The 23823-nt window shown below is 46.6% G+C and overlaps 2 protein-coding genes across 2 annotated transcripts in view; both read left to right on the forward strand.

Moving 5' to 3' along the window:
- Positions 1–23823, forward strand: part of LOC308609790 (forkhead-associated domain-containing protein 1-like) — a gene marked incomplete at its 3' end in the record, with an annotated part of 332609 nt that overhangs the window by 164487 nt on the left and 144299 nt on the right.
- The window catches only part of LOC308609806 (forkhead-associated domain-containing protein 1-like), a gene marked incomplete at its 3' end in the record, with an annotated part of 90888 nt that overhangs the window by 18526 nt on the left and 48539 nt on the right, over positions 1–23823 (forward strand). The window contains exons 2-3 of the mRNA XM_081259107.1: positions 1485–1691; positions 17788–18058. Coding sequence (XP_081115233.1) covers positions 1485–1691; positions 17788–18058 — 478 coding nt within the window. The remainder of the gene's footprint in view (positions 1–1484; positions 1692–17787; positions 18059–23823) is intronic.

Consider the following 23823-nt stretch of genomic DNA (forward strand, 5'->3'; position numbering starts at 1 on the left):
CAGTAACCTGTGATGGAAAAGAATCTGAAAAAGAATAGATATTATATATATGTATAACTGAATCACTTTGCTGTACACCTGAAACTAACACAACATTGTAAATCAACTAGACTTCAATAAAAAATTAAATTTTTTTTGAAATGAGGAAGTATCCCTTTGAATTATTGTGAAGATGAAACGGGATAATGCAGTAAAGCACTTAGCAAATTTCCTGGCATTTGTGTAATTACACATAATGTGTCATTAATATATTCTACTAATATATGCAGTTATATTATTATCTATTCATATACTATAAGCTATTATTAATATAAGCTATAGGTTATAATTATATTGTGGGACATTAGTATAGATTTCTAAGTCCAAGTACTCTCTATGAACGTTGGGTGAGGCACTCTGAGAAGAGTGACTTAGAAAATATTTGCAAAGTCTCAGGCTGGAGTGGATGGCTCATAGGCAGTGTCCTGAGAAGACAGAGGACTTCGCACGTGCCCTGCAGCCCATAGTCCAGGGCGCCAGGGCCAGGGGGGGATGTGATATTTCCTCCTTGGTGCCGAGTTTTGCTCATTCTTCTTATTAAAGTGGTTACACAGGAGGTTTCTGACGCCACTGACAAATCACTGTCTGGGGTCTCTCTCTTTTGAGGGAAATGTGGTCACACCAGGGCCCCTATTGAAAAATAGATCATCTTTGGTTAGATAAATTCTGATTAGCTTTTAAGAAGCAACAGTAATAATTAAGCACATGGGAAAAACCTTCATTGTACACCAAGGCTTTTAAAAGGTAGTTATAAAACTATGTTTTGTGGTGTGAGCTCAACTGTGTTTAAACTTTTTAAAAAGATTGTAAGCATAGAGAAAAGACTGGAAGGATGTGAACCACCGTGTTCTCGGTGCCTGCCTCTGGGGGACGGGAGTCTAAGTGATTTTAATGTCTTCTTTGTGTTTTTCTCTAGTTCTCATTTTCTGCATTATTACAAAAAGCATGTTATTTTAAAAATGAATAGAACAAACAACAATTATTACAAAACCTCCCCTTAACTTTAACACTTGCAGTAAATGGACAGTTGTCACTTGCCAACTGACCTTTCTGGTTTGTGTTGGGCCATTTCTGCTGTCTTGCCACTCGGGACAACCAAAAGGATCCTTGCATGGGATCAGAGAACTATCAAGTGGCCAATTCCTGGCCAATTCCCCCCGAGTTCCCTCTTGCCTCTGTGTTGCCTGACGCCCTACCCCAAAACTGGGCATCTATTCTGGGTCTGCTGTCAGGGTCTGGTGACCCTCCACTCACTAGCTGTGTGGCCTTAGGCAAGTCACTTAACCTCTCTGACCCTCAGCATCCTCCTCTTAAAATGAGGATTGCAGTGACTGTCCAGCCAGATGAAGTGGTTAGCACATTGGGGCCCCCAGTGTCAGTGGCACTAGTTATTCCTTGTTATTCCTGTTATTGCTGGCTCTGACTGTCCCCCTTCTGCATTTCAGTCTGCAGACGTCGACAACCATCACGCACTCATTGAATATAATGAGGCCGAAAGCAGCTTTGTTCTCCACGACTTCAATTCCTGCAACGGCACGTTCGTCAATGAGTGCCACATTCAGAACGTGGCTGTGAAGCTCCTACCCGGAGACATCCTGAGGTTTGGGTCCAGAGGGCTGACCTACGAACTGGTCATCGAAAACCCAGCCTCGGTGAGTCCAGGCCCCTGCGGGGGTGGGGTCCGGTGGGGTGCAGAGGTGCCGTGTTGTGTCACCTTCCGTGCAGCCTAGGGCTCGGGTACGGCCACAGGTGGAGTTCGTCTGGAGCGCGTCACTCTTGCTTTCGCGATTCTGCGAAGTTCAGCCCCATCGCGTGGGTGCCCGGGGAGAGCGAGTCCTCGCGCCCTCTTCTGGGCATTTCGTGGAATTACATGCAAGGGTTGCCTAGCGACCAGCCTGGAGCGAGAGCGTTTTCCTGAAAAGTGAAGCTTGGCGAGGGGAGGTGGAAAGCAAGTGTGTGCTTTTGAAGATGCAGAGATGGATGCTTCCTTTTTAGGCAGATCAGTGCTCTGCAACTTCCTAGCTTTGTGACCTCGGCCAGGCTTCTCTGTATGCCTGGGTCTGGGTCTTCTCAGCGGTGCAGGGCGTTGAGAGAGTATCTATGTATAAAAAGTCAAAGTCTCTGGCCAGAGTAGACGCTCAAGGCCTGCCAGCTGTTATCACACCGGATCAGAAATGTTCCCGGGATCAGGACCTAAAGTATGGCCCCAGGTTAAGCGGAACGTAACCCAAAATTCGCCCAGCAAAGCTCAGTGACAAGAAGTATCTGGTTCAGTAGGGAGGCAGGATGGGGGCTGGTTAGCAACACAGTCCTGGGTCAGAACCCCAGCTCTGCCACTGGCCTACTCGGTGCGCTCTTGCACAAACCATTGGACCCCTCGGAACCTCGGTTTCCTCATCTACAAAATGGGGCCAACGACAGCAATGACCTTGCAGGCTTATCTCGAGGGCTAAATGAGATGGTTATCGTTGTAAAACTCCCAGAATAATGCCCATTCGTGGTGAGCACACAATGAATACCTGTCGTGTGTGTCCCAGAGAGACGGCGTGTTAACCTCACTCCCCAGCACCAAGAACCCTGCATGGACTGAGACCTCCGAGGCTTAAAGTCCTTTCTGGGACGAGGCTGGGTATAAATAAATAAAGTTTAGAGAATCTAGACAGAATCCTGGGGTGTGGGTCCACTAGGCAGCCTTAAATACTCACTCAGAGAAGATGAGCACCGTCCCTCAGGCTGCAGGGCCCGTGACACTGCATCCACCACGTTTGGCTTTGAAAACCTGGGACAGTTTTCTCCTGCTGCTTCTCAGCCCCCTTTTCCTCCTTGGACCAACATTAAAGTGTGCTCACTTGTGGGATGCACTGGGATCCACTGGGCGCCCTGAGGAGGGGCTCCTGACATAGAAGGTGTTGACCTGATCAGGGGTTCTCAACATGGGTTCTAAGGATCCCCCTCGTCAGAAGCACGTGGGGAGCAGACCAACAGTGCAGATCTGGGCTTCACCCCAGGCCTGAGGACTCATACTTAGGATTCCCAGATGAGATACAGGACACCCAGTTAAATCTGAATTTCAGATAAGCAACAAATAATTGTTATGTACAGGTGTGGCCCAACTATTGCAAGGAACCACTTATGCTAAAAAAATTATTTGGTGTTTATCTGAAATTCAGATTTAACGGACACCCTATAGTTTATTATATATTGATTTATTCATTTCTTTATTTATGCGAAATCTGGCAACCATACACATCCTCCCTGGGAGTAGGGCCTGGGAATATGCATTCTCACAAGCTCCCTGATGATTCTGATGCACCGCCAATAGGAGGGAAACCGAAATTTAGAATCATTTGTATGGAACACTTACAGAATTTTTTAGGGATCAAAGAAAAGGGGATTTCACACTCCCAAGCCTGAAAATCCAAGTTCATGAAGTTTGATTCAATGTGCCCCAACATGTCTGATTCCAAGAATTTTTCAGGAATGTTCAGTAAAATTACAGGTTCCCAGGCCGCCTCCCTGGGAAATTCTGACGTTGTGGCTTGCCCGTGGGGAGAAGAAGAGGGGGAGCAGCAAACAATATCTGCATTTTTTTCTTCTTTTTTCCTACAAAGATATTTATTGAAATATTATTTATAGGGGCATAAAATTTGAAACCTAAATTTCCATCCAAAGGGGGCATTGTTTAATAAATTATATTGTTTAATATATTCTAAGGAGTTTAATATATTATAAGGAGTTTGTTATATATGGAATACTCTTCTGCCTTTTTAAAACACAGCTTTATTAAGATATAATTGACATGCAATAAACAGCACATGTTTAAAGTCTGTAAGTGGGTGGGCTTTGACATATGGGTACACCTGTGAAACCATAGCCACAATCAAGACAGTGAACAGCTCCTTCATCCTCCAAAGTTTCCTCCGGATCACAGCATGTGTTTGTTTGCTTGCTTGCTCTTAACAGCTTCACTGAAGTACAATTTACATAACAGAAACTTCACCCATTTGAAGTGTCCAATTCAATCAATTTGAATATATTGATGGAGTTGTGCAGCCATCACCACAACCTGCTCTCAGAACATTTTCCTCCATTTCTATCACCCCAAACCTCGGAGAAACCTTGGAGGTATTTCATTTTGGGGTTTGTTTTTAACTTTTAATTTTCAAAATTATGGTAAAATACACATAAAATTTACCATCTTAACCATGTTTCAGTGTACAGTTCACAGTGGCATTAAATCTATTCACACTGTTGTGCAGCCATCACCCCCATCCATCTTCAGAACTTTGTTCATCTTCCCAAACTGAAACTCTATGCCCATCACATCAAACCCCCTGCTTCCTTCCTCCCCTCCCACCATGCATTCTGTGTCTGTGAATTGGACTATTCTAGGTTCCTCATATAAATGGAATCTTACACTGTTTGTCCTTTTGTGACCATCTTATTTCACTTAGTATGATATCCTCATGGTTCATTCCAGTTGAATATTTCATTGTATGGATTCACCACATTTTGTTTACCTGTTCATCCATCCATGGCCACTTGGGTTGCTTCCACCTTTTGGCCATTTTGAGTAAGTTTGTTATGCACACGGGTGTACAACTATGGAATGGGGACTTTATTTTACAAGGTGCTTCTTATATAATTGTGGGAAACAGTGATGACGACCTCTAACCTTGAGTAGATAAGACGGAAGAAGATGCTTTGTAAGAAGAGAAACCAGGAGAGCAGCAGGAGGAATCACTGACGTGAACAGCACTGTGCTAAGCAATTCACCTGCTCTCCCTTATTTCACGCTCATAGCAACCTATGAGATGGGTTCTCCCATGATCCCCATTTGACAGATAAGGAATCCGAAACTCAGAGAGGTTAAGTAATTTCCCCAGGGCCACACAGCTAGTCAGTGCAAATTAAACACTATCCCCACTTGCGGAAAAAGGAGGGGAGAAAACCATTTAGTCTGATGCTAGCTGGAGCAGTAGCCTTGACTGGTTTTCACACCGAGGAAAGCATACTCTCACGGTCACTCGAATATGCATGGAGTTTTTCAATTCTTATTCCTACACGCACTTGCACCTTGCTTCATTCCTCGGTTGACTGCAGGCAGCTGCACAAGTGTTCCCCTGGCCTGTGCCCAGGGCACTTTGCAGGACTCTCCACAGCCCCATCTTCTCAAAAGTGCTCTCTGCCGGGGCGTCGCCAGCTTGAGAAGCTTCCATCCATGACGCTCATATTCATGGAGGGGTCCTTTGCAGCGTCTGTGTGAGGGCGGCCTGTGGACTGACTGACACGTTCCTACAAATTCCACTTCCTGATGACCCCAACCTGCTGGCTGTTTAAAAGAAGAGAAAGGAAGAGGGGAAAAGGGAGAGGTATTGAAGAGCACCTCTCATCAAATATTTTGAAGCCCAGTTTTTCTAAAAAATTCGTGGCCGTCTTGCTTCCGGCCTATTCTTGTTTCCAATTGATTTTGGGGTCCCTGGTGAGGGCGCTGTGTTTCCTCCTTGGATGGAGTTTCCACGGAGGACTGCCCTGATATCATACAGATTCAGCATGATGAGAACTGTTCTTCTCCCGACAAAGAGTTCCCAAATGAAAGCATTTATTTCAGGCTTTGTGGTGACCCTAACCAGTAGAGGAGGGTGTGACGGCATTTTATTGGGGGAGGCGGGGGAGGTGCGGGCGGTTAGGAATCCAGATGTGTTTGCAGATGTCTCAGTGGTTAGAGCACGTGCCCTGAGGTCAGGCTGACTCCAGCGCCGTCCCAGCCCTGCTCTTGACCGGCTTTTATACTGGACGTGCCCAAATCATCTACCTCTCAGGGCCTCGGTCCCCACTCCTGTAACAATAGTTCCTACCACCTTGAGTGACTGTGGTATTAAGTGGGCAAAGTGCGTAAATTGCTTAGTCCAGCGTCTGGCACCTAATAAGCACATGATAACCCTCAGCTTTAGAGTCAAGCAAACCAGCATGGAGCAGCCAAGATGCCTCCTTTGTAAGTGTCCTTATGGACAGGGAAACCTCCCAAGACCTGCCCACGCTAGCAGATAAATACATTTGCAGATAAATTACCCATAGAATAACATACAAGATGGAAAAATATAAAGAAAAACTCTTGTTTGACAAAGTGCATTGGCAGCCAGGTTGTGCCCAGGACCATCCTTTTTTTTTTTTTTGTGGTCGCGGGCCTCTCACTGTTGTGGCCTCTCCCATTGCAGAGTACAGGCTCTGCACGTGCAGGCTCAGCGGCCATGGCTCACAGGTCCAGCTGCTCCGCGGCATGTGGGATCATCTGGGACTGGGGCACAAACCCGTGTCCCCTGCATCGGCAGGTGGACTCTCAACCACTGTACTACCAGGGAAGCCCCCAGGACCATACTGTGTAAATTATAGCTCTGTCATCAAAGTATTACCTAGGGCTGCCATGTTGCACAGCTCCAGGGTCACCATTCACAACGTAGTCCATGTGGATGGCGCCCACTGAAACTGTGCAGGACATAACCCGCAGGGCCATCTGCAATGCCCTGAAGCAACCGTTGATTAATACCATAGAGTCTTGGCACCAGGCGTGGGAAATTGAAGTCCCAGAGTCAGGTGTGCTGCCGTGTTGTGGGTTTTGTTGGTTGTTGCCTTTACTCGTGCTTTCTGAGCTCTGGGAAAGGAGGTGTGGAAACAAGCTGTGCTAGTCACAGTGGCGCCGTTCTTACAAGGCAGCTGAGTAAGGAAACCCACGTCACCCGTATGTATCAATCATGTCTCTCTCTTTTCTGAAATACGGCAAAACGGATGGAAATGGCCAGAATGAAAAAGGAAGCCAGGGGCCACAAATGACGTGCCAAGTTGTTCCATGAGGGGGTTGACAGCTCCTTGTCGGCAGCCCCCATCCCCATGACTGCCTGTGTCTGGCCTTCCCTGTAGCCTGCTCTGCCCTGTTCCCAGTCCAGCCAGACTCTCCCACGTGGCTCCTGGATACTGTCTTCTGTCCCTGCAATGTCATGACGTCCTGTCTTGCGAGAAGGGCGCCCTCTGTCGGCCAATATTCCTTGCTGCTTTAATGGGGAAGCTCTGCAGAACACAATCCAGAAAGCAAGGGCTTTGGAGTTGGATGGACCCAAGTTGAAATGCCAGCTGCAACTGACTTTACCTTTCTGAGCTTCAATTTCCAATGTCTGCCAAGGAGCTACTCATTAATCCCAGGTCCCCTTTCCCCCTTCAGTTGTTTTTATAGAGGTCCCTGGGACCACCCCTATCATGGCATAAACTGAGGCTCAGAGAGTTTCAGCGACTTCCCCAAGGTTAGGCATCAGTCCTATAGATCCAGAGCCAGGATTAAAAGCCAGCTCTCCTGAGTCTTTTGGAGGCTTTTCCTAATAGCACGAAGCATCGTGGGGCCGTGAGAGCCCAGGCAGGTCCTTCACTGCCCAGCGGTTAAGGAAGGTCTTGCAATTCGCAGTCCAACCTGTAATTTCACACGCTGACAGGGGATGATTCATTATGTGGGTAAAAACGAAAGCCACTGATAATAGAAGAAAATGCATTTTCAGTTACCTGGCTTCCTTGCTTGTTTGGCTCCACTAACTTATTTTTAGGCTGCACTAACGCAGGATCTTAGTTCCTCAACCGGGGATCAAACCTGCACCACCTGCATTGGAAGCGTGGAGTCTTAACCACTGGACGGCCAGGGAAGTCCTTGGCTCCACTAACTGTTTTTTCTTTAATTATTTTATTTATTTTGTTTATTTATTTTTGGCTGCGTTGGGTCTTCGTTGATGCGCGCGGGCTTTCTCTAGTTGCGGTGAGCGGGGGCTACCCTTCGTTGCAGTGCGCGGGTTTCTCATTGCGGTCGCTTCTCTTGTTGCGGAGCATGGGCTCTAGGTGCGTGGGCTTCAGTAGTTGTGTCACGCGGGCTCAGTAGTTGTGGCTCGCGGGCTCTAGAGCACAGGCTCAGTAGTTGTGGCCCATGGGCTTAGTTGCTCCGCGGCATGTGGGATCTTCCTGGACCAGGGCTCGAATCCCTGTCCCCTGCATTGGCAGGCAGATTCTTAACCACTGCGCCCACAGGGAAGTCCACCCACTAACTCTTTACCAGGGATATTGCTGCCGTTCCTGGACAAATTCAGTTGCCCCCTTTCTTCTTCTTTTTTGACAATGATGATCATACCTGATGGCTAATGTTTTATGCTCATTTATTATGGACCAGGGAGTGTTCCCAGCATGTCACGTGCACTATCTCATGCACTTCTCACAGACTAAGAAATGGCTGTTAGTATCCCTGTGTCTTACAGACAAGGCACAGAAATGACACACTCGTCAGGGTCACAGAGGAGGAGCAGAGCCGGGAGCCGGACCAGAGTCTGTGTGATGCCGGATCCCAAGGTCTTAACCCGAGGTCGGCACGTTATGGCCCAGGGCCAAGTGCGGGCCATTGCCTGTTTCTGTAAAGTTTCCTGGGAACACAGCCATCCCATTCATTTCAGTAGTGCCTGTGTTGTCGGCTACAACGGCAGAGTAAGCTGGGCAGATCATATGGCACACAGGGCTGGAAATGCTTACTGTCTGGCTCTACAGAAAACGTTCACCAGCTTCTGCTTGTAACACTATGCAGTACTGCCTCTTTCATTTGACTTGGTTTCTAAAAGAAGAACTTAAAATAGAGGGGGGAGCTGGGGAGAAAGAACTCACTCAGATTGAGCCTTACTGTGTGCCAGGAAATGTGCTGGTTAATTGCTTAAGTTTACTGAGGAATAAGAAGAAACAGACAAGCTGGAAAAATAAATTTTGAACAGTCTTTTCTTTAAAAAAGAGCTGGAAATATGTGGTTCTAAGTATACATACACATATATATGCATTTGCAAATATAGTAATAATATAATTACATTGACATGGATCTGATAAATATACTAGACATTAACATATTATATATACAACAGATGCATATTATAAATTTTACCTGTTTCTTCAACTGGAAAGTTTTCTTTTAAAACTGTGGACTGTTGGGAATTCCCTGGTGGTCCAGTGGTTAGGACTCAGTGCTCTCAGTGCTCTCACTGCTGAGGACCTGGGTTCAGTTCCTGGTCAGGTAACTAAGATCCCACAAGTGCACAGCGAGTCCAAAAAACGAAATAAATGAAACTATGGAATGTCTTCCCTGAGTCACTTTTGAAGCAGAAATTTGGGGTTTGTAGTCTGAAGCCTGCTGTAGCTAGAGAACTATTTATCAAAGTTTCTCTAAGCAGCGTTTTACTACTTGTCTTATGATTGGTTCCTTGGTCTTAAATCATTCTTCTCTGGAGATGCTGCTTTACTTTTATAAGTTGAAAGGTAAATTTGGTGCATGATGACAGTCTGGTGGGTTTTATTTGAGCATGTCATAACCTTTAAAACAACTTTCACTCTGAGTACATAGTGATGCTTATGCTAAAGTCTCAATAAGCATACTGTCCAGGAAATTTGATTGTTTGCAAGTGTCAGAAAACCAACTAAAACTAGCCTAGGCAAAAAAAAAAAAAAAAAAGCTCATGGAACTGAAAAGGCCAAAAGCTGCAGCTTAGGCCCAGCTGGATCCAGGCGCCCAAATCATGGTCAGGAATCTGACTCTTTCTTCCCTGTTAGCTTCCCAATCTCAGACAGACTCTTGCCTCACCTGTAGGAAAGTGGCCACCAGCAGCCCCAGCACCCTACAAAGTAGCAGTTCCAGGGAAAGAGCCAGCATCTTCATTGGCAGTGGCTTAGATCACGTGGCTTCCCCTGAACCAATCACTGAGGCCAGGGGCCAGGAATGCTCTGATTGGCCAGGCCTGGGTTATGGTCTCACCCCTGGGGTGGAAGGGTCAGAGTTCTATGGACTCAGGATTGTCAGGGAAAGGGTGTCTTCCCTGCAAAAAAATTAAGGTGCCCATCCAGAAGATGGAAGAAATGGATGCGGGGGAGGCAAAAACAAAGAAGATGTCCATGACATTAGGAAGCATTCCTATTGCCTAAGTGGAGCCTTCCTAACGGGATTTGCCACCAGGGATCTGGGGGGAGGAAAATGATGAATAATCCACTTTTCCATTGGAAAAGTCCCAGGCCAGTCTCCAAGGAAGCAGAGTTGCTCATTTCTCTCCTGTGGTGAACAGGTGTGATGAGAAGCTCAGAGTCGGGGCCTTAGTTGTCCATCCCCAAGAAGGGTGGTGTTTCCACATTCCTGGGACCTCTGAATAGGGCCCATTGTTGAGGAGGATGTGGCTTTACTGTACCGGGGGTTGAGAAGCCGGCAACTGAGTGAATGACCAGAGAGTATGGTGCCCTTCAGAACAAAGCCTCTTTCTGGTCAAGCTTTGTCATCTCCTACCTGACCTTGTAGGATTTCCTCTACCCTGTGCTCTTACAGGTCCCGTGGGGACTTACTTATGTGATGAGAACTCCTGAGGCTGGGTGTTTTATATCAAAGGCGATTTCCCGAGACCAGTGAAGTGGAGGGCACGGGGCAGCAGACAGCCTCAGGCTCGGCCTCTGCAGCAGAAACTCACACAAAAGGACCCCTGAGGCTGTGTTGTCACCAGATGTCTACAGGCGATGCAGATGACATCGGGGGAGGTGGAGACGGGAGCGCGGGCTGAACCCTTAGCATCCTGCTGAGACAGAACCCAGACTCGGTCAGGAACCAGGCCGCGTCCTGCTTCCTCTGGCAGACCACACCCTTTGTTACCAAATCAGAACCACATTGCTCCTTCTCTGAACTTAGTTGATGATCATTCATTCATTCATTCATTCATTCCGTCTCTCTATCTGGCAAGACCCAATTGAAGCAGGCCAAGTCTAGGGGTAGCAAAAGCTATTTGCAAAAATCCGGCTGTTTTCTCATTAGATTCTATTTCCCATTTTATGGACTGACCAGGAAGCTGATTAGAACTTGAAAGGAAAGGAAAAAACGTAAGATTGAAGATTTACAAGAAAATGGGAAAATTAGATGGGCCAGATCTCCTTTAACACAGCTGGGAAAAACCCAAACGAATGGCTTTTCTGAACAGCTCAAAGGGACTTAATTCTTTTAAGTTCCAAAACCTAAAAATAATGTATAACTTGGCGGTTCTGTGTTCTAAATGTATAACCCTGATTTCTCACACTGAAACCCCGTACATGATTTACCCTTTTCTTGGGGACATAGAATTATTATCCATCTCTGAGTTACGGTGACATCCCGGGAGCTGTTGAGATAAAGGCCATTTGTCCTGGCACCATGTAGCCCCCTCTCCTGGCTTCTGAGTTCTACTGGCCATGTTTTCTAGTCTCCATTCTGTCTTTCCAGGTCCATGGCTCCTCCATGCTGCGGTCAGTGTGCCTGCTCGCCACCATCACCCCTACCCCCCAGGCCCTTCCATACTGTGGGAATTAAGCTCCACATCTATATATGTTAAATTCTTCTGTAAGGAAGCCGGTCTCTTCTCCCTCCTTTATGTATTTACTCACTAATGTATCTATGTCAGTATGGATCCATGTATACTGATTTTACACTTTGAATTATAATCCAATACTCATTAACTTGTTCATCGCTCAAATTCTTCCAGCCTTGGCCACTGGGAGCTCTTTCAGATTGCTTGCTGTGTCCTTGAGCATCTCCCCACCTTTTCGTTTTGGGCACTTGCTTACTCTCTGCTGTTACAAGATGCACCAGGCTTAGCATGTGTTTTCCCCATCCCAGCCCCAGAATCAAAGTGCTTTTTATTTACACTCCATTTGCCAACTGTTCAGCTCAGTCAGCGAACACCTACCATGAGTAGCAGGCACTCTGCTGGGTGCCAGCACAGCCAGCAATTGGCTGGTAAATATTTAATGACCAGCTCTCTGGGAAAAGTAAAGTACATGGATGCATAGCATAAGGTTTACTGATATAAAGAATGTGTAGCACAGTCTATCCATGTAACAAAATATACAGTACTCTTTCTTGTAAATTCTATATAGCCAGCTGAGTCTCACAGAATGCTTTCATTGACTTTAGGTGAACTCTTGTATCCATAGCCAATTTCTCATTGCAGTTGACGAATGAGAGAGTTCCCAACCTGAGCACTGGTGGGTATTTTTGGATATTTTGGATTTATGAATAATACAAGTGAAAAAAGAAAGATGTTAGAACTTCACATGTTCATCAGTGACATGAGTGACTTTGTTGCTGCATCAGATAATAATTTTTAAATACTGGAAGAACGTTTCCCCAATTTTTTGCTCTATTCATAACATAACGGCTAAGACACAACATGCTTTTGTATAATCTGCATTGTTAACATTTTCTCCATTACCGTCTTAAGTCTAGGCAATCAACAAAACAAACAAACAAACAAAATCAAGCTCTACATGAACCACCATTATTAAACCTATTTATAAAACTTTTTAAAAACCAAGCCCTCATTTATAACATTTCCTGATTTCTATGGTGTAGTACGCACTCCACGGTCAATTTCAAGCTCCCAATGACGCATCCCTGAATACAGAGAAGGAAAGAGAGGTGTGGTAACACATTACTATGTAACATTTCCAACAGAAACATATAGTAGAGTGAAATAACCTCAAGAGCATAGGTAATAATAAAATAGAGTAAAATAATTAGGAAGGGGTGACTTTTAAGTTTGTATACCAATTGTTTCTGATATAATTTAATTGTAAATTTATGTAAGTTAATTCTTATTAATGGCTGTGTTTCTCAACCAGTTGGCAAAATTCCTGGACATTTAACAATCAGTTCTCGTGGGCGGGTACCAGCTGGCCCCAGCACTCCTCTGGTACAGCAGTGAACATACCACAGGTCTTCCCGGATGGAGGCTGGGGTCCTCTGAGCTGCTTCCAGGGCGTGGCATGTACCAGAAAGAATAACACTTCCATAAGACAGTTGTCAGTGTTCCTAGAAAATCCCATTTCTAAGTAGCCCATGCGATGTCTTGTGTTTTTTCACACCATCTAATGTTCATTTCCTTTTTTTAACTTGGAAAATATCCTATCATTCACTAACCAATCGTCTAAGATCCATTTGTGAGTATGGAAAGCAGGTAATAAATCATGACTTCGAGTAACCTAGAAGTCCTAAGAGCACAGGTATTGGAGTCAAATTGTGTCACCACTTCCTGGCTGTGAGAGGTTGGGCAAGTCATTTAACCTCTCTGAGCTTCAGTTTCTTAATCCACACAATGAGGGGTAAAATGCCTCCTGCAAGATTATTCTGGAGATCAGATGAGACCACATGCATTAAGTGCCCAGCACAGTCTGTGGCACATCTGTGGCTTCTCTACACAGTGGCTCATAGTCGTTGTATTGTCCACAATTACTTACAAATGGCAGAGCACATAACAAGCTCTCCAAGGGCAAGGTCTAAGTTTCCACCTTCTCTGCAGGCTCCAGGGCTTCCTGGCAGAATTCATGTGTACTGTAGGCACTCGATGTGCAAACTACTTCGAATTTTTTTTAGGGTGTCCCATTCAGCTTACACTCTTTTCAGGGTTAGAAGCAGATATTGGGGAAATAACACAAAGAACAAATAGATAATTTGAAAAAAAATGGATAGTGATTTCTTGAGTAAATCATTGACCTGTGTTTATTAAAGCTAATATAAATTCAGCCGTGGATGTGGTCATGGTTAATCCAGGTGGTTGACAACCTGCTTTTTTTTTTTTTTTTTTTTTCTGTACACGGGCCTCTCACTGTTGTGGCCTCTCCCGTTGTGGAGCACAGGCTCCAGACGCGCAGGTTCAGCGGCCATGTCTCACGGGCCTAGCCGCTCTGTGGCATGTGGGATCTTCCCGGACCGGGGCACGAACCCGTGTTCCCTACATCGGCAGGCGGACTCTCAACCACTGCACCACCAGGGAAGCCCCAACCTGCTATTTTAAAGGTAGTATGGAAAAGAAATCAGGAGTATCACATATGCTACCTCAAAAACAAAACAAAAAAACCCAACCATGGCAACATACCATATGGTCAGAGAACAGACACAAAGAAAGAGAAAAGGCATTAGCGTGTATTTTTAAACTAAAGTTTCTAAAAACAGACTTGAAGACTTCCCTGGTGACACAGTGGATAAGAATCCACCTGCCAGTGCAGGGGACACAGGTTCGAGCCCTGGTCTGGGAAGATCCCATATGTCGTGGAGGAACTAAGCCCATGCGCCACAACTACTGAGCCTGCGCTCTAGAGCCCACCTGCCACAACTGCTGAGCCCATGTGCCCCAGCTACTGCAGCCCATGCGCCTAGAGCCCACACTCCGAAACAAGAGAAGCCACCACAAGGAGAAGCCTGCGCACCACAACAAGAGTAGCCCCCCGCTCGCCGCAACTAAAGAAAGCCTGCACGTAGCAACGAAAACCCAACACAGACAAAAATAAATAGAATTAAATCTAAAATAAATAAATAATAAAAACAAACTTGTTGATAACTGACCTTGACCCCATGCTTCCTGTACAGCCCAGAGCTAGCGTTTAATGTGAGTCTTCTTCTTATGTTTGCTTTTCTCCCTGCCTGTATCGTTGTAGTTGCCAGCAGCAATTTCTGAGAAAACCTTGACCTTCCCTTTGATAAAGCAAGCCGGGAAACTAGAGAAAACCAACTTTAACCATCCAACTAAAGCTACCCTCAACCAACATGCTTCAGAGAAAAAAAAAAAAAAAAAACTTTATTTTTAAATGTTTAAACCCGAAGAGCTTGGAGTCTCTGCTGCGTTTATACATCTTTGGCTCCTTCCCACTAGGGGCCCTATCGTTCGGGCTCTGTGTGCTGCAAGCAACAGAAACCAGCTCTAGCCAGCCTCAGGGATGGAGCACTTCAGGGTAGCACCCCAGCCAGTGCTCAAAACCAGCTTCCTTATTTTCCCCACCATGTTCACAGCAGCATAGTTCTAATAGCCATGAGGTAGAAACCACCCAAGTGCCCATGACGCTTAATGGATTAAAAAAATACACTCTAAACTGTATGGTGGAATATTATTTAGCCTTAAAAATGAAGGAAGGGCTTCCCTGGTGGCGCAGTGGTTGAGAGTCCGCCTGCCGATGCAGGGGACACGGGTTCATGCCCCAGTCCGGGAGGATCCCGCATGCCGCGGAGCGGCCGGGCCCGTGAGCCATGGCCGCTGAGCCTGCGCATCCGGAGCCTGTGCTCCACAACGAGAGAGGCCACAGCAGTGAGAGGCCCGCCTACCACACACACACAAAAATAATAAAATAAAAGAAGGAAATTCTGACATGTTACAACATGGATGAACCTTGAGGGCATTATGCTAAGTGAAATACGCCAGTCACAAAAAGACAGGTACCATGTGATTTCACTTATTTGAGGTACTTGGTACTTAGAGTAGTCCAATTCATAGAGACACAATGTTGGTCACCACGGGCTGGGTGGCGGAGGGAATGGGGAGTTGTTGTCTAATGGTTAATAGAGTTTACGTCTTGCAAGACGAAAAAGTTCTGGAGATCCATCTCACAGAAATGTGACTATACTTAACACCACTGAACTGTATACTTTAGAATGGCTAAGATGATAAATTTTATGTTGCAGGTTATTTACCACAATTTGAAAAATAAATAAAACGCTTCCCTCTCTCCATGTCTGGGCTCCACTCCCTCATGCTGGCTGCATTCTGAAGTCCCACCAGGTCACTCCAGATCCTGGTGTCCAGCCAAGTCTTCTTGGGTCTCCTTGGCTCTGATTGCATCACTTGCCCCACCACTGAACCAATCAGTATGTCCAGGGAGTGTGATTGGTTGATTGCTTAGCCCCACCCACAGCAATGGGCCGACAGATTGGGAGGGAGATTCCTGGAATTTCCAGAAGAGCCAGGTGGGTTGCGGCCTGTCCACTACGGCAGTGAACCACTTGAGGCATGAGATATGAGCACTCCCTTTAGCACCCTGGCAGTTAGTGGGCAGTGAGGCACATCTACCTGAGCATCCCAGCACAAAAGGGAATTCCTCCACACTACCCGTGGTCTCTCGATTTGTTTTCTATCAGGCGGGGGTAAAACATATTCAAATTTCCCCCTTCCCACCTTCAGCCCTTTCATTCGATAAATCTTTATTAAATCGATGAGGAAAGGTTGTAGGAATGATTGAGGCAAGACAGCCCCAGAGGAGAGGACGGGAAGGGATCGGATGGATGGAGAAGTGAGTGCAAGGCAGAAGCAGGACACCTCAGCTTCTGAAAGGAGAGAAAGGAAGAAAGCTTAGGTGGAGACCGAGGTGCCCACAGTGGAGAGAAATTCGGATCTTCACATAAGGTAACAGAGTTCTGGAACACTACCAAGTCCGTTCCTGAAACAGGTTTCAACGGGGCCAGTGTCATCATAAATGCTGGGCCAGGTGTCGCCAGGCAATTGGAGTTTGATTTTCCCAAACAGTGTTCTCCCTGACTCCAAAAAAGTCTTCAGGGGAATTCACCAGATTCTTGACTTGGCTGGGAAAGACTGTAGCTAAAAGACTGGTTTGGGAACCTGAGTGAGTGGAGAACCTTCCTCTTGAATACAATCCAGCTGGAGCTATAGGAAGTTCTGTCTGCCAGTGCTCCTATTTCGGAAGCATTCTGTCCTGTTTCTCATTCTGTGTCTGCAGTCTGCAGAAAGAGAAACGTGACCGCCACAGGCGGCAAACCTTTGAACTTAGCTTCTTCCTTGAAAAGTGTGTTTTTTTCTGCCAAGCGACTGGGGGTGGGGTTGGGGCAGAGAAGGGAGAGAGAGACAGAGAGGGAAAGAGCTTTCCAGAACCCCAGTCCCACCACCCTCTCCACCACCACCTGAGCTTGGTGAAGTCCTTAACCTCTCCAAGCCTCATTTGTAAGCTAGGAATAAGGAGAGCTCCTCCCCTTCAGGGCTATCGCGAGAAATCGGTGAGTAATTACAGTAAATGGTAGCATTCACGATGTCACGGTTTAACCACTAGGCACAGGGAGGGACGGCCACAACAGCATTAACCAAGAAAAAGCCAGGTGTCAGCACCTCTCAGCATTTGCTTCTCCCGGTGTAGATGGATTTTGATGTGCTCTCTAATGAAAGTAGATAGAGACATCTTCCACCGGGTCAGATGAAAAAAGGTTCCCTCAATAGATATTTATGGAGCATCTGCCAAGAATCAGATGTGGCAGATGTTGAGGATCACAGGCTAATGAGCCAGCTGGGTTTTGAGCCAGTTGGTGTGCCTGCCACCCCAGAGCTCTCGGCTTCGGGGGAAGAGGTGGAATGGGAGTGCCAGGGAGACACACAGTGTGGATGTGTGTGTCCTGGAGAGCTGGGCTTGAATCTCGGAGATGTGTTCATTCATTCTTTCAACCAATATTTAAGGACCTACTGTGTATGTGCCAAGGGTTTATTCTAGGAGCTGAGGATACGGTGCTGAGCAAGGTAGACAAAAAGCTGTCAGCCTCTCAGAGCTCAGAGGTGGCGTTGTACCAGCTCAGACGCTCACTGCCAAATCTGTGGTCCTGGGAAAGTCACTAGGTCTTGCTCAGCCTCGGGCTCATCACAGAGCATCAGGGGTATTAAATGAGGTAATGCATGTGAATCTCTTGACTGGGTGCCTGGCACGAAGGCTGCACCCAATAAATGGTGGTGCGATAGTGTGCAAGGTGACCCATGGTGGGGACCGCCATCCCAAATTTGGGGAGAGTGTGGGAGGGATTCTTGGGAGAAGTGACTTATACGCCAAAATCTAGGGCAGCAATTATGTCGCCGGGACAGAAAGGTGAAGACCACCCCAGCTGCTCGTAACCTCCCCTGACCCTCTTGTCTGCCCCTGCAGGTCTCCTTCCCATGGGTGAGGGGCCCAGCACCTTGGCCAAGGCCACAGCCACCTTGGGCCACCCAGGAACTGAACCAGTCACCCTCACCAACACAGACCCCCTTCTACCCGGGCATCTGGACAGCGCCAGTGCAGAGGAGCTGGTCGCAGGGGTCCCCCGAGCCCCCCATGGTCCCACCAGCCTCCCACAGGCGGCCCGTGAGTGCCAGCGAGAAGATGTTCTCCTTCAAGGTGGACAGAGCCGCCCACAGCATTCCCATCATCAGGCAAGGTACTCATGGGCGGTTCCTTGGCGGCTTAGGGGAGGGGCTTTTGCTAGGAGGATGGGTCTCAGTTTCTGCTTTCCCCTTTTTTTAAAAATTTTTATTGAGGTGCAGTTGATTTACAGTGTTGTGTTAGTTTCAGGTATGCAGCACACTGAATCTGTTCAACATATACATGTATCCACTCTTTTTGAGCTTCTTTTCCCATATAGACCATTACAGAGTATTGAGGAGAGTTCCCTGTGCTATCCAGTAGGTCCTTCTTAGTTATCTCTTTTATGTATAGTATTGTGTATGTCAATCCCTCTCTTCCAATTTATCCCTCCCCCCTCTTATTCCCGGTAACCATAAGTTTATTTTCTACATCTGTAACTCTATCTCTGTTTTGTAGATAAGTTCATTTGTACCTTTTTTTTAGATTCCACATATAAGCAATATGGTATGATATTTGTCTTTCTCTGGCTTTTGCTTATGTTCTCTGGTTCTGAAGTAGAACATAATCAAATGTGAAAAAATTGGGATAAGCAGAAAGTTAGAAAACAGTAAAAGATAAGCTGTCACCCTTATCACCAGAATTCTCCCTGTTGACTTTTTGGTACAAACTCCTCCAAGACTGTGCTCTGCCCATCTGCACACGTCAGTACCTCTGTGGTGAGTGTGTGTGTGTGTGTGTGTGTTTGTACATATATATGAATATATATGAATTTGTATCAGAATCTAAATTTATATACTTCAACTCAGATGTACAGACATATTGGTAACTGAAATCCCTCTTGCCTTAGGAGGTTTTTAAATATTTTATTACCATTTTACAGGTAAGAGGAGACTGAGGCTTATGGAGAAAATTATTTCTCCGGAGGTTATGTATTCAATCTAATCTAAAATAACGCTTTTCGGTCAAATTTAAGGCTGGTTATCTCAGTGACTGTCACTCACAGCCTGGTCACTTTGGGGACACACAGCCATCAGGGTTTCCTTCTCCCCCCTCCCCCACAGAAGGCCTCATGGCACTTGGGGAGGAGACTTCCTGTCTGTCACCATCCTCTTGGCCTTGCCAGGCTTACTGGCAGAGTAGCTGGGTCGACTTTGTCCCTGGCATGATTCCCAGGTTTCTTCTGTGGCCACTGGTGTGAAGGTCCCATTCTCTGTTTTCTGTGTCCCAGCCCCAGACCCCTCTGAGTCCCCAGGTCTCTCGATGCCTCCACACCCTTCCCTGGTCTCACTCAGGACCACTCACCTAGTCACTTCCCTCAGCCATTCAAATAATAGTTATTATTCTGAAATAAACAGACTAAGGAGCAAAAAAAAGGTATCTCTGCAGTTTACATCATCATCATCATCATCTAAGGAACGCTCATGTACCAACCACCCAAGTTAAGAAATTACTCAGCCATTTCCCCCCAGCATTTTTTTTAATTTAATCTTATTTATTTCTTTATTTATGGCTGTGTTGGGTCTTCACTTCTGTGCGAGGGCTTTCTCCAGCTGCGGCGAGCAGGGGCCACTCTTCATCGCGGTGCGCGGGCCTCTAACCATCGCGGCCTCTCTTGTTGCGGAGCACAAGTTCCAGCCGCGCAGGCTCAGTAGTTGTGGCTCACGGGTCCAGCTGCTCCGTGGCATGTGGGATCTTCCCAGACCAGGGTTCGAACCTGTGTCCCCTGCATTGGCAGGCAGACTCTCAAACACTGCGCCACCAGGGAAGCCCCCCACCAGCATTTTAATGTGAAAACTTTCAAACATACAGCAAAGCAAAAAGAATTTTACAGAGACAGCTCTCCTCCTAATTCTACCGCTAACACTTTGCTGGACTCTTTATTACATTTCTGTCTACCCATCCTTCTTGTCCTGCATTAATCCATCTTATTTTTTGGATGCATTTCAAAATAAATAGCACACATCTGTAGTCCTCCCCCTAAATGTTTTAGCACTATACCATTAACTAGAACTCAACATTTTTTGTCTCCTTCATGTAAAATGAACACAGAATGTGTATTAGTTATCATGAATGCATAACGAATTCTCCCCAAACGTAGCAGCCTAAAGCAAAATCAAACATGTGTTATCATCTATACGGTTTCTGTGGGGTCAGGAATTTGGCAGCAGCTTAGCAGGACGGCTGTGGCTCAGGGTCCCTCGTAAGGCTGCAGTCATCTGAAGGCTTGACCTGGGCCAGAGGATCCACTTCGAACACGGCTGCTCACATGGGTGTCAGCAGGAGGCCCCGGTTTCTCACCACATGGGCCTCCCCAGAGAGTGGCTCGAGCGTTCTCATGACACGGCAGCTGCTCCTCCTGAGCAAGTGATCCTGGAGGACAAGATGGAAGTGGCAACATCTCTTGTGACTAAGCCTCAGAAGTCATGCTCTGTCATTGTTGCAATATCCTGAGGGTTACCCAGGGCGTCACCCTCCAGTGTGGGAGAAGAGTACACACAGGCCTGAAGACCAGGAGGCGGGGCTTATCAGCAGTCATGTTGAAGGCCGGCTACCACAGCCTGCCCTCGGGTCCTCAATGATTCACACTCCTCCTCCTCTCTCCCGAGGCCCCCCAAAATCTCACCCCAGTAACAGCATCGGCTCAAATTCCAGAATCTCGTCTAAATCAAGTCCAGGTACAGATGGGGCTCATGGGTGTAGTACGTTACGTTCAGCTCATCAAGTTCAAGTACTACTTCCAGAAATCTGAAGACCTCTGAACAAAGGGTCTGTCCCTCACACACCCAGCACATATTGGTGGGACAGACATAGCATCACTGCTACATACACTCCTCTTGTTCCAAAAGAAGAAAAACAGGAAACACACAGGAGTCCCTGGCCCAAAGCAGTTCTGAAGTCCAGCTGGGAAAATATCGGCAGTTCCTTGACTGGGCTTCAGTCCAACTCTTGCCCAGAAATGACTTTCCAGGGCTCTTGGCTCTGCCCCTGGTCCGTGAGTTCCGCCTTCTGAGTCGTCCTCCCTTTCCTATGAAAGGTGTCCCATGGATGTGGCTGCATAGTTTTATAGCCTGCTTCTTGCCTGTAGAAGCTTGGGGGTCCAGACGCTTCTTTGACTTTTGTGGGTCTCTGTCAGTCTGAGTTGGCAGTGCTTCTTATTGGGGTTCATCCTATCAGGCAAAAACCACGCCCACAGACTTTTTTGTCACAAGCCCTTCCACCATGGGCTTCTGCAAAGACTGACAAAGGACAGAAGCTTCTTAGAAGCCCAGTTCTTTGACCGAAGGGTTCTCTTGGACACTGCCCTGGATCTGTATTCTTAACAAAGGATTTTACAACCACACCCTCAGCTTCTTCTCTGGACTGTGTTTTCTTGAGAGTGCCCTTGATTTGATCTTTGCCCAGAACCTGTTTCTTACATTTCATTTGCCACCTGGAGAGGCAGGGAATTTTCAAGCCCAGAACATTGCCCTGATTTAACAGCCCTTCCTTTAACTGTCTCTCCCCCTCACATTTCACTATAAGTAGCAAGAAGTAACCAGGCAGCACCTTCCAAGACTCTGTCTGGGACTCTCTTTAGCTTGACCACTCAGCCTCATCACAAACATTTTCTACCTTCCTCATGACCACAGGCAACGTGTTAGGAAACCTTCTGCCACCACCTGACAAGGATCCCTTAACCCCAGTAACATTTTCCTCACTTTCCTGGAACCCTTCCCTCACTGCCTCCTCAAAGGCCATCGGGCTTCTACTAAGACTATTCACGCTTTCTCAAGGACTCTTGGCCAAAGTCCTCCAGCTTCTGGCCACTGTTCCATCCCAAACCACTCCACATTGTAGGGTTTTTGTTAAATTTTGCACCACTCCTGGTGCCCAAACCTGTATTTGCTACTTATTGTTGCATAACAAATTACTGCAGGATGTAATGGCCTAAAACAACAGTAAACATTTGTTATCTCCTAGTTTCTCTGAGTCAGGAAGTTGGGAATGGCTTCGCTGGGGGATTCTTGCTCAGGCTTGTCCATGAGGTGGCAGTCATGGTGGTGGCTGGGCTGTGGTCCTCTGGAGGCTTGTCTGGGGCTGGAGGACCCACCTCTAGGATGGTTCACTCCCATAGCTTTTGGTAAGAGGCCTTAGTTCTTCACTAAGTGCACCTCTCCATACGTTGCTTGAGCATCCTCAAGCTGCCAGCTCCTCCAGACAGGTGGTCCTAGCGAGTGAGGCAGAAGCTGCAATGTCTTTTAGGATCTAACCTCAGGAATCAAACTGTGTCATTTCTGCAATATCCTTGGTTACATAGAGAAGCTTTGTTACGGACTGAATTGCATTCCCCCAAAATGCATATGCTGAGGCCTCAATCCCAATATCGCAGAATGTGACCATATTTGGAGATAGTGTATTGAAATAGATGAGTAAGTTAAAATGAGATGATTGGGTGGGCCCTAATCCAAGGGCTGGTGTCCTTGTAAGAAGAGAGAGAGAGACGCCAGGGATGCACGTGCACAGAGAAAAGGGCATGTGAGGACACAGTAGGAAGGTGGCCGTCTGCAAGCCAAGGAGAGAGGCCTAACCCTGCCCACACCTTGATCTTGGACTTCCAGCCTCCAGAACTGTGAGAAAATGAATTTCTTTTGTTAAGACCTCCTGTGGTGTTTTGTTATGGCAGCCCCAGCTAACTAATATAAAGTCCATCCAGTATTGGAGAGGATGATGCAAGGGTCTGAATACCAGGAGACAAGAATCAGTGGGGCCATCTTGGAGACTGGCTACCACATCCTGAAAAGTGTTAGACCTTGAATGTGCTCACTGAGTTGTGCCAATCGTGCACAACTATGTAACCCAAATTCCTATCAAGATATAGAACATTACCATCACCCCAGAAAGTTCCCTCATGTCCCTCCCCAGTCAATTCCCAGCCCCAGGCCCCAGAGGCACCCACTCTTCTGAATTCTTTTCCCGCCATGGATTAGATATTCCTGTTCTAGAATCTCAAGTACACAGAACCATGTAGTACATGTTCCTTTGTGGAAGGCTTTTTTCACTCAGCATAGTATTTCTGAGATTCATTCATTTTGTTGTATGCATCATGTTCTGTCTTATGAACATATATACAGGGTTTTTGGGTTTTTTTTTTAATGTGTCCTTTGGACACATGGCACATGGGCTGTTTCTTTTCTTTTTTTCACTCCGCCATTTAAATTTTTCCACTGTAATCACCGGTTTCTCCAGTGCCATGCTGAACTTGGGGCTTCTCTGAAGGACTTGGATTCGCCCTGGAGAAATGAAGGATGAGTCGTATGGCTTAGAGTCCCTCACATCTACCTGGGCTCTATCTCCTCAGCCTCTCAGCCAGGTCTCATGTTTCCAAACGTTTGCCCTCGTTCCCCTGACACTCTCGCCATCCTCAGAAAAGGACTTTCATCTTCCCGTGTCATGGGGAGTTCCTTTGTGTCTGGGCCTCTCTACTCCACGCTTTAGAGCAAACTCTGTGCTCCAGTCTTCCATGCTGTCTCTTGACAGAAAACACCTCTTTTTAAGGGTTCCGAGAAAGCTCTTTCCTCTCTTAGCAAAGCTGGGCTCTTCCAATTAAATTGGCTTACTGTTAGACTGTCACCTTGCTTTAGACTTGAAAAATTCTATTTGAAAACCCAAAGCCAAGGATTTATTTACTGCAGATCAGGTCAGGGTTTCTCAATCTTGGCACAGTGACAGGTGGGTCGCATAACTCCTTGTTGAAGGATCTGTCCTGTCCACTGTCGAATGTTTAGCAGCATCCCTGACTCCTACCCACCAGAGATACCAGTAGCAACACCACCACCACCAACCGCCCTAACTGTGGTA

The sequence above is a fragment of the Mesoplodon bidens genome (assembly GCF_964165515.1).
Source record: "Mesoplodon bidens genome assembly, contig: HAP1_SCAFFOLD_103, whole genome shotgun sequence".
Lineage (NCBI taxonomy): Eukaryota > Metazoa > Chordata > Mammalia > Artiodactyla > Ziphiidae > Mesoplodon > Mesoplodon bidens.